The sequence below is a fragment of the Branchiostoma floridae genome, chromosome 5 (assembly GCF_000003815.2).
Source record: "Branchiostoma floridae strain S238N-H82 chromosome 5, Bfl_VNyyK, whole genome shotgun sequence".
NCBI lineage: Eukaryota > Metazoa > Chordata > Leptocardii > Amphioxiformes > Branchiostomatidae > Branchiostoma > Branchiostoma floridae.
The window spans coordinates 292,644-310,445 of NC_049983.1; the positions used below are offsets into that span (position 1 = coordinate 292,644).

Consider the following 17,802-nt stretch of genomic DNA (forward strand, 5'->3'; position numbering starts at 1 on the left):
CAATGAGTATTTGTATAAGAGGAATGAACTGAATGACCAGTTTATATTTTTATCATTATATAAAGGACTTTCCTACAGTTAGTAGTTTGCTAGAGTTTATTGTTGAACTTGAAGGCTAAGCGTAAAACACTGTGACATTTAAAGGTATGTATTATTGTAGTATTTGTGTTGGATTGTGGGAGGTTGTGTTGCATAACTTCAGGGTGTTTGGCCCATAATCTAAAGGTCCCTTGTTGGAATCCCGTCATGCTATCTTGTGCCCTTGGGATCAGCACGAGACAAGTACTTAACACACAGGGCTCGAAATTCATTTGGGGGATTAGCTGCACTGGTGCACCCAGCTTAAAAAATTGGGTGCACCAAAAAATTTTGGGCGCACCACTTAAATTTAAGTAGAATGTCAGACAAAAATAATAACAAAACTTAGTTACAACCTATCAAATTCTTAAACAAGTACCATGACAGACATTTTTATTATCTTTCTAACACTTAGATGTCAGGAATATGATGTATACTAGTATACTTGATATCTTTACATACATAAACCTAAGAAAATATTTGGGTACACCCTGTGCACCCACTGAAAAAAATTGGGTCCACAGTTCCAATTTTGCGTGCACCTGGGTGCGCATGCACCCAGTATTTCGAGTCCTGACACAACTTTCCTCACTCCACCCGGGTGTAAAAATGGGTGCTTAACTTTGGTTGGGGAGGTAGAGGCAGGGGGAACAGAGGGTAACAATGGGCTCCGCCTTGCCCAAGACTACCCACTACCTCTAAGGTCTTAAAAAGATTATGGGACTACTTTTTTATTGGGAGAATTTTGGTTCCCAAAAGACTCCAAATATTCTTAATGTTAAGTCTCCATTCAGATTGACATTAATTTTGTAACTTATTTTCAACATTTTTCTGTCATTCAATTGGGAAGTGCCCATATTTCAAGACATTCTAACGGCACAACTAAGTCACATTTGTAAATATCTCTGTGCAGTAATCGTGAAAACAAAGGCATTGCTTTTGGTCATTTTTCTTCATTATAAGTTGAATCATTCTACCTATAATTACTATAATTATTAGGTAGAATGAAGAAAAATGACCAAAAACACTAACTTTGTTTTCACGTTTTGATCGCTCCTATACTACAGTACAATACCTTAAAACCGTCATGCCACGCTGGCATAAGCCGTAACTGACTTGCGTATGAATCATGAAGTAAAGTACCCCATAGAAGGCCATGTATATCAATATAGATGGGGTACAGGATTTAATTAGGACTTTATGGAAAGCGTCCATGACTGTGCTGTTACTAATCGTGTTGGTAAGGTAAGTAGTGGGCAAGTAAGGAGGATTGAACGAAACAAAATAAACCATACTGATACAAGATACATTGTAGACAGATACACTTATCGGATCATGGTAAGATGCGCAACTCAAATGTCTGGGCATATTTATATTTAGTATCATTATTATGATAATGATGTCTTTTATCAGTATCCACTAAATGTCAAATCATTGTGGCCATTGGTTTCCAGTCGATATCCTTTTGAGAATTGGTATGTGGCTGGAAAAAAACATTGCTGGGTGTCATGTGAAGTCGCATGGCCCAGCGGCGGCATTTGTGCCTCGTGACCGAGAGGTCGCGGGTTCAAATCCGGCTGCGTGTCACCGATCTTGTGCCCTTTGGAAAGGCACTTTACACTGCTTTCCTCACTATACTCAGGTGTAAATGAGTACCTAGCTTCGGCTAGGGCCGTCCCTCGGATACGACGTTAAATGGAGGTCCCGTGTATGGGGAGAGCCACACCCCATGCACGTTATAGAACCCCCACACGTGCGATGGTGCGGTGTGAGATGGAGCAAACCCTTCTGTCTGGAGTTGGTGATTCACTTCAAATCATCCCCGTCTTGTAATTAACCAGCGAAAGGGTATGTCACCCCGTAAGGGGCGGTATAACCCCGCCGTGTGTTAACATTTGCGAACATGTGTGTATGGTGGCTTTGAAGAGGTGACCTTTGACACCTGTTTTGCCATACCCTCCATTGTCATCGTATATGGAGAATCCTAATAAATAAATAAAGGGGTGAACTAAGATTAGAGCTGTGTGTTTCGAGTTCCTCATGCCATTCAAATCTTGGAAGACATTTTGTTAAAATGTTTGATGAGTATTCCCTTTGTATTTCAATTAGACAGAAGTGGGTAGAGCAAGTTGACCCGCACACCTCAGGTCCCAGCTCAGTTGTCCATGTGTTTTTACCTTTCTCTACTAACATTGCTGGGTGTCATCTTATCATAATGATTTTGAACTTTCATAATGATCGTAATTTTTGGTAGATATTCATCAAAGGCTTGGCTTATAATCATCTGGTATATAGTTTATAGTTATACTTTATTAGTTATGCCAAAAATTTGAATTGAGCACAACAATATATTATCTCCCTCAGAATGTATTGATCCCCTTGCATACATACATTGTACATGACGTGTACAGAGGCCCCTTTTGAATTGATATACAGTTATATAATATATACAGTAAATGATTACTAAAAATGAAACTGTTGTGATATACATATGTTATAATGTCCTTTGGGACCAAGAACAATGGCAATATTTTGCTGCAAAAAACCTAATAAAATACTTGATAGAACAGGTCTATGAGTTGAATGAAACAAAATTCACACCTGACACGTACTATGTATACGTGGTACCTAATTGATATTGTAATACATACTGCATGAGCAAATATTAACATTACATAGTATACGATGCTTCGTAATTTTATGCCCCAACATGCATGCCTCGGGTACGCACTTCCCTTCCCAAATCCATTTACCGGCCCGTTATGAATGAATGTAAGGTGGTTACATAAGAGCGCGGAGAATTACTTCCCTCGCGCTGGACTCTCTCCAGGGCCCTGTCGCCCCCTGACGTCATTTCATTCAGCGTTTTGTACAATCAAATCAAGTCGGTGGTGAATTCTGCGGGACCCGGCTTACTTGGTATTGATTCGACGGTAGATAGATCGCTCTTAGCATGCTCTACCGTCTGGGGCATTCGCTACCAGGGTTGAACAAGTTTTCTAAAATCCACTTGTCCTATCGGGCAAGCACATAAAAAATGTACTTACTTGCCCGAACCAATTTTTCACTTGCCCAAAATTCAAATGTCACTGTTACTAGTTTATGCATTTTCACTCCCAGCAATGGAATTCTCTGTAGACAATTGCTTGATGTCATGACTGTAAAAAGTAACAAGTATATCAAAATTGCACTAAAATCAATGGAAAAATCTTACTTGCCCGATCGGGCAAGTGGGGTAGGACATGCACTTGCCCGAACAGCACTTTCACTTGCCCTGGACAATAGGGCTAGTGGACTTGTTTATCCTTGGCTACTCCTGTCTGTATTCAGCAATCTTGATTGATAAATCAAATAGAGATACACGTATGTTTTTTATAGAAGTATTTTTTATAGAAATAATCAGCCTCTTTTCAAAATCCAGAGGTCGAAGGGTGTAGGGTATATTCTATCTTGTTTTATGTGGCTTGATATGTTGATATTATTGTTACGGATGCAAGTATGCTCTGAAGTACCAAAAAGACAGTTCTTTATTTTTCTTCATGATATGAATTGAACTTTTACTAGTATGTATGTATGTATGTGCATAGGCCAGGACTGGCTCCTTGCGTTGGGTGTTGTGTTTAATGTTTTGTTTTGCTTTGGATACACTTGCATGATGTAGATATTAAGTTGGAAGGATAAAATAAAAATTCTCTACATCTAATCTAATTCTGTACTGTTGTTTGATATATTTATAAATTTTAAATGAGTATTTGCAACTGTAAAATACATTAATTTTTTTGTCAATTGGTACGTTGTTAAAATTTACACAAAGTGGAAAAGTACACGATGAAGTTTTCCAGCTCTTACTTAGGCAACACCAAAATAATTTGTTGCTTCTCTGATTTTTTTCAGAAAAAAAATGGACCGGCAGGTCAACAATAAAATAAAAAGGAATGATGTTTACAAACAGTCAGGGTTAGAGAGATAGAGGGGCTTATTCAAGTTACACAACATACATGTAGACAGGGATCGAAATACTTTTTTATTGCTACATGCAAAATTGCAAGTTGGCCAAAAATTTACGTGCAATTTAGAATATTTACATGCAAAATACAACTAGTCTATACTGCAATGTTCTAGCCACCATCCATCATTCTGTACTTTGGTGGAATGTTGCTGCTCTGGATGGATAAGAATTTCGCCCATTCTGTCACTGTTGATGTACTGAAATTGGCACATGAAAATATAGACAGAACTGCAAATTTTGGAAAGATATCCACATAATCAGCATGTTAGTTTGTAGCAAAGCCGAATTTGATTGTTTATAACACCTACTGACAACCGGTGACGATCCCTGTGAGACAAACAAAGGCATCGTGGCCTCAGTATTTTAACTATAGGCCATGTATTTTCAACAATCATGCAAGATTGTAAGTTCAGAAAATTTTTACATGCAAATCTCAAAAATTATGTGCAAATTGCAAGTTAAATATGTCTATTTCGAACCCTGATGTAGATAACAACAGATGTAACAAATAAGTTTTCAGATTTCCTTCAGTTGGCACATTTTTTATGTAACTAATCAATATTTTTTAGGGTTGTCCCTAAATAGGAAAGCCGCAATTTTGAAAAAAAAAAGACATACGTACCATCCAAAATAACCACGTACATTGTGAAAATTTGTCAACGGGAGGTGTGGCCAATTTTTTTTTTTCAAATTGGAAAAATAAGACAGCAGAATCGGAGAAGCAACGAATGAAATTGGTGTGGCCTTACCAAGTCTTGTACAGTTGTTTCTGTAGGACTATACGAAAAGTTACTGTTTTTGAAATGTGTGAATTTATATTGCGAAGTTAAAACATATGCTTAAAAGGGGCTTGTTTTTCTATGAATTTGTACAGAAATTCATGGCATCACAAAATCTCTGCTATTCGCTTTCTGACCAAACTGTTGAACGAATTTGAATGAACACAATAGGAGCCTCTGGAAAAGTATCTGTAAATATAGTAAATGTCAGTTAAGATTCTATAGCATTAAGTATTTGCCTTGAATCGGAATTTTAGAGATCTAGCCCAAATAACTTATATGGTAAGATTTTTTTGAATGATCATATATTCTGATGATCAGGGTTTTGAACAAGTACCCAGTCTTTTAAGCTGGCAACCCTCTAAAATAGATAAGTGTAAGTTGGAGTTGTATACATTTGTAATTACCAATTGAAGTTCTTAATGCTAACTCAACAGGTTTGCAAATGTGTGTGTCGAATAAATATTTTCAAAAGGAAAGAAAAAATGAAACTTACGGTCCATGGTTGGAGTCATGCTGGAACTGTCTTTGCTCTTAGTCGAACCCGTCGGAGTTGGCGTCTGCCGCCTAGACCGGATGCGCACTCTACTTCTAGGAGGCATTTTTCCTGCCAAATTAACCCTTGAGAAACCCTCAAACCCGGCGACCTTGCCGTCAAAACGTTAACCTTACGGTAAATTCTGTCATTTCTTTCAACTGACAAGGCCCGAGCACTTATTCTTGTTTACGTTGGGACGTACTACTGTGGACCAAATAAGGGCAGTGAAGTAAACTAAAGTCGGTGCTATCAGCTTGGAATGCGTGCATGTTGTGTGGCTGTTTGAAGAGATTTTCTCAAAGGCAGATAAGATGAGATACTCTTCCAGACCAAGCACGGAATGTTTTTACTAATGATCTTTGAGTCCTTGACTTTAAGAAAAAGATGAAAGGGAGTACACGTACATGTATCTGTTTTGGTTTACGTGACTTTTGATAAGTTTTTTCGTGTTCTATCAAGGATGTGGATTTTCCTGTTGATTGTTGAGTTGAAATATTGTATTATTATTTTCCATCCTGTACACAGAAAAAGAAGGTTAATGCAACCTTTCGCATTTCCTTGATTTGACTTTCTTTTGTGTGTCTAACTTGTTTCATAGTTAGTGTACTTGAATGGGTGCCTTCACAGACATCCAGACAGAAACCGCCAATGAGTGACTGGATAAGGGTGATACAGACGGACAGAACAGTTGATTTTGGTACTAGTGCTGGTGTAGTCAACTGTCACTATCTACTACCCATGTCATAACCCTGTGGATTTGCATTGAAAATTATGAACATGAAACCGCTGCGAACATTTCTGCATTTACAGTACATGTATGTGACATGTATTAGTCCCTTTCCATAACCTGTTAAGTCATATGCTCACAAACTTTTTGAGAAGGAGTACATGTGAAAATGGTACAGTGAAGTACAAATTGTATGACACTGCGATCATCACACTGCTGTTGCAGTAATGCATATGGTAGGGTTCAGTATACATTTCCATACAGTACAAGGTCACAAACTAATTAGTATACCTCTTACTTTTCAGACCAAATCTATGGCATCTGGTTCTACGACAAGGATGAATGTGCCAGAGTGGGCCAACACATGAACAGGTAAGTCTTAACTGTTCACTACAGATTACCATGTACATATACATGTACTGTAATATAATTCACTTTGTCTTCTCGGTACCAAACTTTCACGGTCTAAGAAAATTTAACTTGTTCTCGGAACTAAATGTTCACGGTTGCGGCAGGTGGGCATTAAAAAAGTCCCATATATTATTTGTTATCAGTAATGATATGTTCACCTTACAGTAATTACTGTGAAAACCGTGAAAAAATTGAAAAAATCAGGAATTACAGTATATCATCATTGGCATCTTTCTACCTCAAGAGCAGATGTCTGTTCTTAGTTGTCCGGTTTCTTCTTATACACAGAAAACATTTCTTAGAAGAAGAAAACTTTTATATATTTAAGGCATTTTTTCCATGAGTTAAGAATTTCATCTGAAGTATGAATTTTTCTTACAGCATTTTCTTGAAATTTTTTTTCCATACCACCGACTGTTAGGGAGCCAGTGTTGTTGATTTTTCGTGTTGAATATCTCATTTTAAGATTTTGAAAATACATTAATTTTTCAATAGTGTCATGTCATGAAGTTTTGGGACGGATGGGGTCAAATTTTTTTCGTCCCAACAAGCAAATTTCTGTCCCGGGACGAGGGATGGGTCCTAGAGACAGTCCTGGATAACAGAAAGCATCAAGTGTTTCAAAACAGAAAAATAAAATAAAATATTAGATGTAGTGATTAACGATAATACTGTGATGTTTCTTATAGATTGCAATACATTGATCATTTTCCATAAGTCTTGTTTAAAATTACTGTATTAAGTTGAGCTGTTGTTTTTCTTTTCATCCATGAGACCACTTGTGGTCATTTGTGGATTTAGCCTATGGGCATGAAAGTGCAGTAAATATAGAATACAACACGGTGTATTCCGTATCACCCGAGGTATCGGCCTGACCGCGGGTCGGATTGCCCGAAGGCCGGAGGGTGATCCGACCCGCGGGAGGGCTGGGACCAAGGGTGATGCGGAATACACCGTGTTGTATTTTATTTATGTCATACTCACCTAAGAAAACCCCTGTTTTGATGCGAAATTCGCCGGAAGTTGAACAAATTTGGTGCCCTCGAACAAAAAGTGTTGCAACAGTAATGTTCCAACGTCTGAATCAGGTATCGAACATTCGATGTCGCCGCACTCGGCCTGCTCAAAACAGTTCGATTTATTCGATTGGAGCCTGTGTGATACGCCTTTCGAACCGGTCTGATATGGAAGTCCGGTCAGGAACACCCGTATTGAACGTTTTCGCGTCACAGGTATGACATAAAGATTATTATAATTATTATTATTAATAAAGTTTTTGATTGATGTGTCCAGTCTGACCCAGTGGGCTGCGAGCAGTGCGATGAGCGAACACTCGCCGCGCCGGCAGCGGAGAGCGTCCCTAGACGGGGCGACTCCGATAGAAGGGTCGGTGACAGTCACCGCGGGCAAGAGGGAAGTAGACATAATACAGATGCTGTCTAAGGCACAGGATGAATATGATAAGGTAATATGCACATACAATATTGTGTTATGATATTACTGTATTTACCAGTACTATTACTATTATTTTTTATTGAGGATTGCGCAAGAAGGCAAAAACACAAGACATAGTACAAATAGTGTAAAACAATATATTAGTATTGTTACACTGTCTAGCAATATTAAGGTAAATGATAAGTATTCCAAATTGTCAAAGTATAACTCAAATTATTAACAGTTGTACTATTAGTCTTTCAGCTGTTAACACCAATGTATCATTCACTGTCTAATTTACCAGACATAGTATTGGATTATATGTAAAAAGAATGTTGATTTAAGTAGAATACTTCAGGATTTTCATTAACAACTTTCACTACTCAAAATACTGTTAAGATTTGACTATCATAATTTCTTAATTCATGATTTGGATGACAAAAATGTTTTTTTTTGTTCAAAAGTTAGGTTGCTGATTGTTGTTAGTTTCCTTTCTATCTCAGAGTCTTTTCCATTAGTCAATAAAGTACATGCATTGACGTAATGTTATAATAGTTCTCATATGGCAAGTTATTGTTATTACAGCAGCCAGACAGTGATACCGGTACTACAGAAAAAAGAGTGGACATCTTGCAGCTTCTGTCCAAAGCACAAGGTGATTACCATAAGGTTCGTAAACAAGTTCTCCATCAAGTCTTGAAATTTGCAAACATCTGTGCTGAAGGACTGTTCTTTTGTATATATTGCCAAGAAATTTATTTTTTTTTAATTTTTCCTGGTATATTCCTAAGCCAATCTTTTTCTCCATAGTCCAAGCAGACGAGCGGAGCGGAGCCGAAACCTATGATTGACAACTTGACGTCGAGAGCAGAGGGAGGAACAGGCGGTCTGGTCAGACCTGTAGCACTCAAACCAGAGCCTGCAGCCAGTCAAGCACAGGTATGGTGGAGCAAAAGAGCCATCTAGTGACTAGGATTGGTACTGCAGCACCAAGTAGGCAGTCAGTTCAGTAGGCAACATGGAGGATATGTGTGTAGTATTGATCCCTGAATACCCACTGCAGCCATTGCTGTCATTTTGCTTGGTTAAAGGGCATTCCTATGACTTTGTACACCTGCAACTTACTTAGCATTTGAAACTGACCAAGCTATTCACAGAGAGGTTCGAGCCTACCACCCCAGACAAACCTCACCACACTTAGACAATAGTAATGTAATGTAATGATGTTGCTTGTGTCAGATTTGATGTCGCATGAGTCCATGAAGTTATATCAGGAGACAAAAACTAGAACATTTATATTTCAAAGATGGCTCTGATGTGGTATTTTACATATTTTTCAGTGCATCTTTAGTCACAAAATATTACGCATATTTAATGTCTCAGTACAGTACCGGTACTTCCTGATCCAGTATTTTTTTACCAGTATCAAATTGTTTTTTTTACGGTACAGTACAGTGTGGGTACACAGCCCTACTCTGAGCACACATACCCACCCTACACATGCATGATCATGATACTGTGTATACGAGCGATCACGATGATGTCACGGTGACGCAGTGGTAGGCAAAAAGCAGGTGTTTGGCAAACGATTGATTTACATCTTAACCGGTAATTTGATCTGGTGATTTAGATATGAATTTTTAATCCAATCTACTGATGTCCTGGTAGGCACTAACCGCTGAATACCCGGATATAAACAACAACAGAGATCGCTCGTATTTGTTTGTCTTAATGAATTGTAATCCATTAAAAGTTTGTCTCCCCTACCCCACCACAACACCCCCCACCCCCACCCCTCCAGGTGCCAGCCCCTCAACCCAGACCAGTCAACCTGGCCACCCTGTTCAACCAGCCTGTGGACCAGCGCCCGGTGCAGGTGTCAGAGCACCACCCTGCAGCTGCGCCAGGTCAGCAGCATGCCACAGCCGCAAACAACAACAACAAGATGCCGGTCCTGTTACAGAGACTCATGTCCAACCCGGGGATCGGGGAGCGCGTCACCACACTGGAGAGTCTGGAAGCGGATCAGCTGGGTCCCCGGGGTGGGGAGGCAGGGGCAGCGGGGGGAGGGGAGCCGCAGTTCCAGCCAGATCAGCTAGTGGAGCAGCTGAACATGCTGAAGATGAAACAGCAGGAACCGGTACTTTTTTTGTTTCTTTGATTTCTTCACCTTTTTGTAGACAGCATATCACGATAAGGTCAAAAACAAAAGAGTAGCAGACGGGCTATTCAGTACGTCTTTGTGATGGTAGACAATTCCCTTCAATGCTTTAAAAGAAAAATATCAGGGGTAGAAACACTCAGAAACATACCTTCTCCCAACATAGCGGTCAGCCGCCAGTTTTCACCTGTGATGTTTTTGTGTATCGAAATATTAAGATTCATTTCTTATAGTGATTCGTGTGCATCACATATGGTTTATACATTTTCGAATCATGATAGTGATTCGTGCGTTTCCCAAAAAATTTGTACGAATCTCATCGAATTTGCGTGAATGCTTTAAGCACCCCTGTTGTACTTCTGTTAAAGCCAAACCTTAAGGTAAACACTTTAAACACATTTCCCTGTTATGTTCCAGGTGTGTGAGGAAGCAGGTGACGTCCCCACGTCCCCAGGGACTAACCTGTTGAAGATGCTACAGGCCAGTCCAGCCAGCTTCACTGGGACAGCTACTAGTACAACAGTCGACAGTGGCAACTTGTTACTCAAGAACTTACAGGTAATTTATAGCTTTAACAATTGCAATGTGTAGGAACACAAATTAAATCTTCCATTCTCTGAGGATATAATTATACAATTTTTTTTTACCTAATACAGTCAAACCTGTCTATAGCGGCCACTCAAGGGACTGGAGAAATATGGCCACTATAGACTGGTGGCCACTATAGAGAAAATGTTGATCAATTGACCATGAGCAAGCCACACACGATTTCAGTTCCCACTAATCTTTCTCACCAAGTAACATTGTCGATCGGTAAATTCACCGACGAAGACTATCACTTTAATGCTCAAGGCATGCATACCTTCTGCTACCGCCAAAATGACCCTGTCAGGAACTCCAAATCCTCGCAAACTACAATTTCAAACTCGGTGCAGGGTGACATAAGGCTGCAGTATGGTTGCAATAGGCAGTGTTTCTGTATCAACGGGACCGGAAATCGTGTGGCCGTGGCCGCGTTGGACAGGTGGCCGCTAAGACTATTTCCTAATCATTACGAATCTGACAAAAAGTGGCCACTATGGCCAGGTGGCTGCTATGCAAAGGTGGCTGCTGATACAGGTTTGACTGTAGTATGTTTAATTGATCATCGTTATGCCAACTCAGTCCATGTCATCTCTGTAACTGATGTTACAAAAAGAATTTATAATGGGACCTTTTGTAACTGGAACAAGTTCCAGAAGGTCAAAGGACTGAGTACATTGTGTAAATATGTAGGAACCAACACCTTGCATGTGGTAAAGATCTAATGTAGATTTGGATAAAACAAATAAAACCAGTCTTAGACTCAAAGTTTTGCAATTACTTGCCAATGCCATGTTTGCAATTGACTTTTTATAATATATTATACACATGTACCAAGTGAGGTTGTAAACCTACCTTCCAACCTGGTCTCTTGACCTCCAGGTCATTTGGGGGACAAGGTAGACATGACGATAGAGAGCTATCTCTAGGCCTCCCTCTCTCTCTCTCTCTCTCTCTCTCTCTCTCTTTCCGTTTGTCTCTTTCTCTCAGTTTCTCTCTCCCTCAAATCTCTCTCAGTCTCTCTGACTCTCTCTCTCTCTCTCTCTCTCACTACAACTGTATGCCTTTTGTCACTCTATTTTTTTTTTTTACTTATTGGTCACCACGTAACAAGACCTGAAGGCCACTCAAGGTTATGGGTTACATTATAACTGTTACAGCATCTCTTCGCCCTAGGTCAGAAACATCATGATTGAGACCAGTTCAATTGCTCACTATGAGTACTAACTGACCCAATAGGCGTAGCAGGGGTTACAAGGGCTGCTCGGGAGATTCCCTACCCCATTTTTGGCCGGAATGGTTTGATCCACTCACACCGGGAAGGTCCCCTACTCTTTTCGATAAGTGTGGCGGGTTCTTTAACTTGCTTGAGGTGTTATGACTATATCCTTCCACATACCCCCCGCCACCCTCCCAAAATGAAAACCTTTGTCATAATAGGACTCCATCTACATGACTCCATGTATGTTCCCTGCAGGCCATGTCCCCCCAGCCCAGCAGTTTACTCACTCCACAGGCTTTTGAAGCTGCAGCAGCTGCTAGTGCACAGCTACCTCAGTCTGGTAAGTACTGTTTATTTACCTCTATGAATATTCATGGAGGTTACATTTCATCACATAGAAATGAGAAGCACAGACTGCATAGAGCGCATCTCAGTGACACCAAGGACATATCAAAGAAAGATGCGTATACTAATATACGAAATACAGTCCAGGGAAAGCTGAGACAGATGCGAGACACATGGCTAATGGATAAAGCCGTAGAAATCCAAGGCTATGCGGACAAACACAATCTGAAGAAATTCTATGACGGCCTGAAAGAGATTTTTGGACCATCATCAACAGGTCTATCTCCTCTGCTCAGTGCTGATGGTAACACGTTAATCACTGACAAAGATGATATTCTGAAGCGATGGGCAGAACACTTTGACAGTGTACTAAATCGACCATCATCAATAAATGAAGAAGCAATAAGTCGTCTTCCACAAGTGCCCATAAATGAGGCACTTGCAGAACCCCCAAGCCCGGCTGAAACACATAAGGCTGTAGGCCAACTCTCAAGTGGGAAGGCTCCAGGTCAGGACTCTATCCCTGCTGAAATCTACAAAGAAGGCGGCACAGCTGTGATTGATAAGCTTCATCAACTGTTCACCATCATTTGGGAACGAGAGTCAATTCCTCAGGACTTTAAAGATGCAACAATCATACACCTGTATAAACGCAAAGGCAACCGACAGGTCTGCGACAACCACAGAGGTATATCCCTACTCTCTGTCGCAGGGAAGACACTTGCTAGGATCCTCCTCAATCGCCTTATAATACATCTTGATCAAGGACTACTTCCAGAGAGTCAATGTGGATTTCGGAAAGACAGAGGAACCACTGACATGATCTTCGCTGCAAGACAGCTGCAAGAAAAATGGCAGGAGCAGAACTCTGACTTGTTCTCCACATATGTAGACCTGACGAAAGCATTCAATTCAGTCTGCAGGGAAGGTCTCTGGAAGATACTGGCCAAGTACGGATGCCCCACGAAGTTCATAAATCTCGTGCGACAGTTCCATGACGGCATGCAGGCTCATGTGCGGGACAGTGACGCACTGTCTGATCCATTCCCGGTTACAAACGGTGTAAAGCAGGGTTGTGTACTAGCACCCACTTTGTTCAGTATCATGTTTACTGCGATGTTAACAGATGCATTCAGTGGAGGAGATGTGGGAATTGGCATCAGATACAGAACAGACGGTAAAGTGTTCAACCTTAGAAGATTACAAGCCAAAACCAAAGTGAAAACAGATATTGTCAGGGACCTTCTGTTTGCCGACGATTGTGCACTAAACGCCAGTTCAGAACCCAGCATGCAGCACAGTGTTGACAACTTCTCAAACGGATGTAACAACTTTGGCTTGACAATTAGCACAAAGAAAACAGAAGTGCTCCATCTACCAGCTCCAGGAAAACCCTATGTGGAGCCAACCATCACAGTAAACAACAAAAAACTCAATGTGGGTAGTAGATTCACTTACCTTGGCAGCACCCTCAACCAGAATGCTAACATTGATGATGAAGTGGATTCCAGGATTGCAAAAGCGAGTGCTACCTTTGGCAGACTTCATGATAATGTCTGGAACAGGCGAGGAATTCGACTGGAGACAAAACTGCAGGTGTACAAAGCAATTGTTCTTCCGACACTTTTGTATGCATGTGAAACATGGACAGTCTACCGACGCCATGCCAAAAGACTCAATCACTTCCACACCACCCGTCTTAGGAAGATTCTCAACATCAAATGGCAAGACAGAATTCCAGACACAGAGGTACTGACCAGCGCAGGTATGCCGAGTATCTACACTATGTTGATGCAGTCCCAGCTCAGATGGTCAGGACATTTAGTCCGTATGCCAGACCACCGACTGCCCAAAAAACTGTTCTATGGTGAACTTGAAGAAGGTGCACGGCTACGCGGTGGCCAAAAGAAACGCTACAAGGACTCTCTTAAAGCATCCCTGAAAGCCTTTGATTTAAAAACTGATTCCTGGGAGCATCTTGCCAGTGACCGGCCACAGTGGCGGCGTGCAGTTCAGAAGGGTGCCGTTACCTACGAGGGAACACGCAGAGCTACTGCCCAGCAGAAGAGGCAGGCCAGGAAGGAACGAGCAGCCAACCCCCCCTCGAGCATCACTTTACTTCCCTGCCCGCACTGCAACAGACACTTCAGAGCGAAGATAGGGCTGTACAGCCACCTGCGAACTCATTTCACTACTTGAATGATGAACAAGATGATGACGAAAGCGGTCCTCGTCGACTCGACGGACGAACAACACATTTTTACTAGTGTGTGTGTGTGTGTGTGTGTGTGTCTTTGTGTGTGTGTGTGTGTCTTTTTCCCTGTGTGTGTGTGTGTCTTTGTCTATGTGTGTGTGTGTCTGTCTGCCTTTGTCTGTGTGTGTGTGTGCGTGTGTGTGTGTGTGTGTGTGTGTGTGTGTGTGTGCGTGTGTGTGTGTGTGTCTTTGTCTCCCTGTGTGTGTGAACAAGATACCTCAAGAACAGCTGGATGGAATGGTTTCATACTAGTTACTCCACCAACACACCAAGATTTCCCTCTTTATAAAGTTTGAATGCAGAGTATACTAAATGTTAGTATGTGATTCTTAATTCTTAGTATATCTTAACACTTTTGAAGGTGTTAGAAATGGTTAGATAGTGTAAATAGCTTAATATATGATTTATGATTTGTGAACGTGAAATTATTGTAGAAATAAATCTCTGAACACATGTAAGTACATTGTATTCCTTATGTATGACCTCAAATGGTTGCAGTCTGTTGGTATGGGTATTACATTGTATATTGTGGAGCAATGTCTATATATAGATATATATATTATTACTTTAAAATGATTTTGTGGGGGGGGGTAGAATTTTCCGGGCACATAACATATCTTTTTAGATAAAATTTGAGATATCTTTTCATGATAAAACATCTGTCCATGTTATTGCTATTACTTATAATAATTACCTGAAGAATAGATTTTGCCGATCTAGTTCTGGGACATATTCCTGTATCCTTGACTGACGATATCGTAATTTGTCTTCCCAAAAGGCCCTCGGCGAACACGAATGTCCTCCACATCCTCTACTACTTCCCTCGACACGGCCGCCTCACAGTTCAAAATCCACCCATTGTCCAAGGAACAGCTGAAACAAGGACTACTCTACCTGATAGAGGTAACTTTCTAAGAAGTTCAATTTACAGTACATGTAACTTATTAATAACCCGTTTTTAACCTTTCCAGTTAAGTGACACTGTGGTCAATGAGTAAAACTTTGGAACATTCTTCTTTCAACAGCTGACATCAAAGCAGTTGATTTAGCTTAGCACTGTCTGTAACTTAAGGCCATGTAGATTTGATCGAAGTCGAGTATTTTATTTTGCAACAATTGCAACAGCTTTAGACAGTAACTAGGAGAGAATAGATACTACTTCCAATCATGTAAAATGCCAATTTGAAAGTCAATTGCAATGTATCCACATAAATGTTGTGTCGTTTTTTTGGTCGCAAATGGACCTGACTTGGGGTGGTAGCAGTCACAGAAGGCAAAATGTTTAAAAGCATTCGTCTTGAGCTGACAGTCGTTATGTGGACATGGTCGTTTGACCAAGTTTGACTTTACTTTCTTTGAAAGAATGTTGTATCTGCATGTTGGGTGAAATGTGTGCACTTTCACTGTTACTATTACTTAGGGGTAGCTGTCAGCATTTGTCACAGGTTACTGAATGAATCACTTCTTTGTTTCAGAACGATGACGACTTTGTCAACAAGATTCACGATGGTTACCTACAGAGTTTAAAGGCACGCAGAGACAGTAACCTGTGATGGTTTAGCTGCACTAGTAATTACTAAAGACTGCATTGTATGTTGTAGATGTAGGCAGTATTGTCCAGAGGCGGCGGCAGGAAATTTCGTCTGGGGGGGCGAACTTTTACTGACAGAATTTTGCGGCACACGCTTACGTAGCGCCGAAGGCGCTACCCGTCGCGCCGGAGGCGCGACCACCCTAGGGGGGTCCGGGGGCATGCTCCCCCGGGAAAATTTGAAATCTAGACCCTCTAAAACGGCATTTCATGCGTTTTGACGGGCAAATTTTGCTGCCAGACTAAGCTAAGTTTGATGGCAATTCTGTTAGAAAGACACATGGTTTTAGCGAGGGCGATGCCCACAAAATATTTTCACGATTTCGAGTGCCGAAGGTGCGAGCTGTTGCAAGGTTGGTCTTTGGAAATTTCGAAATCTGTACCCTCTGAAACGACATTTTCTGTATTTTGAGGGACAAGTTTTGCTTGCAGACTATGCTAAATCTTATCTAAAGAAAAGATGTTTCAGGGCGATGACCTAAGCTACCACGCACAAATTTTCACCATGTTGTTGTGAGCGCCGGAGGCGTAAGTCATCGCTAGGGAGGTCCGGAGAAAATTTTAAAATCTTGACCGTCTGAAACGTCATTTCCTGAATTTCAGTGCCACATTCTGCTTGTAAACTAAGCTAAGTACGATAGTACAATTTCTATTGGTTTAAAAGATTTTTCAGAGCAACGCTCCCGCAACATATTATCCTGCGTCGAAGACGCAGTCGTCACAAGGGAGGTCTGGCGAAATTTTGAAATCGGGACTCTCTGAAACGCCATTTCTTGCATTTTCAGGGGTAGACTATGCTGTTATAAACTATGCTTGATTTTATGAAATTTCCATCATCAAAAAAATACACAAGGTTTCAGCTTGATTTTTTGGGGGGGCGACGCCCCCCCAACATATTTTCCGGGGGGGCAGCCGCCCCCCCCTGCCCCCCCGGTGCCGCCGCCACTGTTGTCCATGTATATCAGAAAGAAAAACAAGCATACAAAATTAGGGGTGGGTCCTGATACAGAAAATTTAGGTCTAGGTACAGCCCAGAAGACCAGGTCCAGACCTCAACTTGATTGTAGTAGAACAATAGCACTGAATCATATTTTGGAAAGCAAGACATTACCACAGCTTTCTGTAGGACAAGTTTGCGTTAAAAATTAAAATCATATATTTAATTTTGAATGTTATTTTCGGTTCACGTTATAGAGCAACTGCAAAATGAACCAGTTTGTGCCAAAAAGACAGAATTGCGCTTTATTCTAACCAATCACATCACGGTAACTTAATTTATTACAGGTCATTCTCTGAAAAAACAGACAACTCATTTTCGGGGGGGGGGGGGTGCATTTGATTTGGACCGGTCCAGCAAGAAATACCAGTTTGGTACTAGTACCATGTAACGGTACCCACCCCTGAACAGAATGCTAACGCAGTCCCGTATCAAGCTTGTCATATACACGTATATTTGTACCTTGAGACAGTGATGCTTTACACAGGGACAGAAGGGTGTAGTTGTTAAAATTGTCATCAAGTTGGTTTTGTCATATATCTTACTGGACTAAGTAGTTATGGTACAATAGATGCATTCCTCTCTAAAGAGACACCTGTAAAATCTTGACAACGTGAAGAATAAATTTGCTGTACATTCGCACTGTTTATGAGGGGTGATCAATAAGTTCTCGG

At 40.9% G+C, this 17,802-nt stretch overlaps 2 protein-coding genes across 2 annotated transcripts in view; one reads left to right on the forward strand and one right to left on the reverse strand.

The window, feature by feature from the left end:
• LOC118415799 (voltage-dependent L-type calcium channel subunit alpha-1D-like) overlaps window positions 1–5,487 on the reverse strand; it is a gene marked incomplete in the record, with an annotated part of 160,687 nt that extends 155,200 nt beyond the window's left edge. The window contains 1 exon segment of the mRNA XM_035820626.1: window positions 5,363–5,487. Within this exon segment, the coding sequence (XP_035676519.1) occupies window positions 5,363–5,468 (106 nt within the window).
• The window catches only part of LOC118415801 (mRNA-decapping enzyme 1A-like), a 39,922-nt gene extending 22,499 nt beyond the window's left edge, over window positions 1–17,423 (forward strand). The window contains exons 4-13 of the mRNA XM_035820627.1: window positions 6,437–6,503; window positions 7,836–8,007; window positions 8,562–8,645; window positions 8,787–8,915; window positions 9,778–10,116; window positions 10,555–10,695; window positions 12,197–12,281; window positions 15,319–15,443; window positions 16,016–16,153; window positions 17,080–17,423. Coding sequence (XP_035676520.1) covers window positions 6,437–6,503; window positions 7,836–8,007; window positions 8,562–8,645; window positions 8,787–8,915; window positions 9,778–10,116; window positions 10,555–10,695; window positions 12,197–12,281; window positions 15,319–15,443; window positions 16,016–16,093 — 1,220 coding nt within the window. The 3' untranslated portion in view covers window positions 16,094–16,153; window positions 17,080–17,423. The remainder of the gene's footprint in view (window positions 1–6,436; window positions 6,504–7,835; window positions 8,008–8,561; window positions 8,646–8,786; window positions 8,916–9,777; window positions 10,117–10,554; window positions 10,696–12,196; window positions 12,282–15,318; window positions 15,444–16,015; window positions 16,154–17,079) is intronic.
• Window positions 17,424–17,802: the final 379 nt, after the last annotated feature.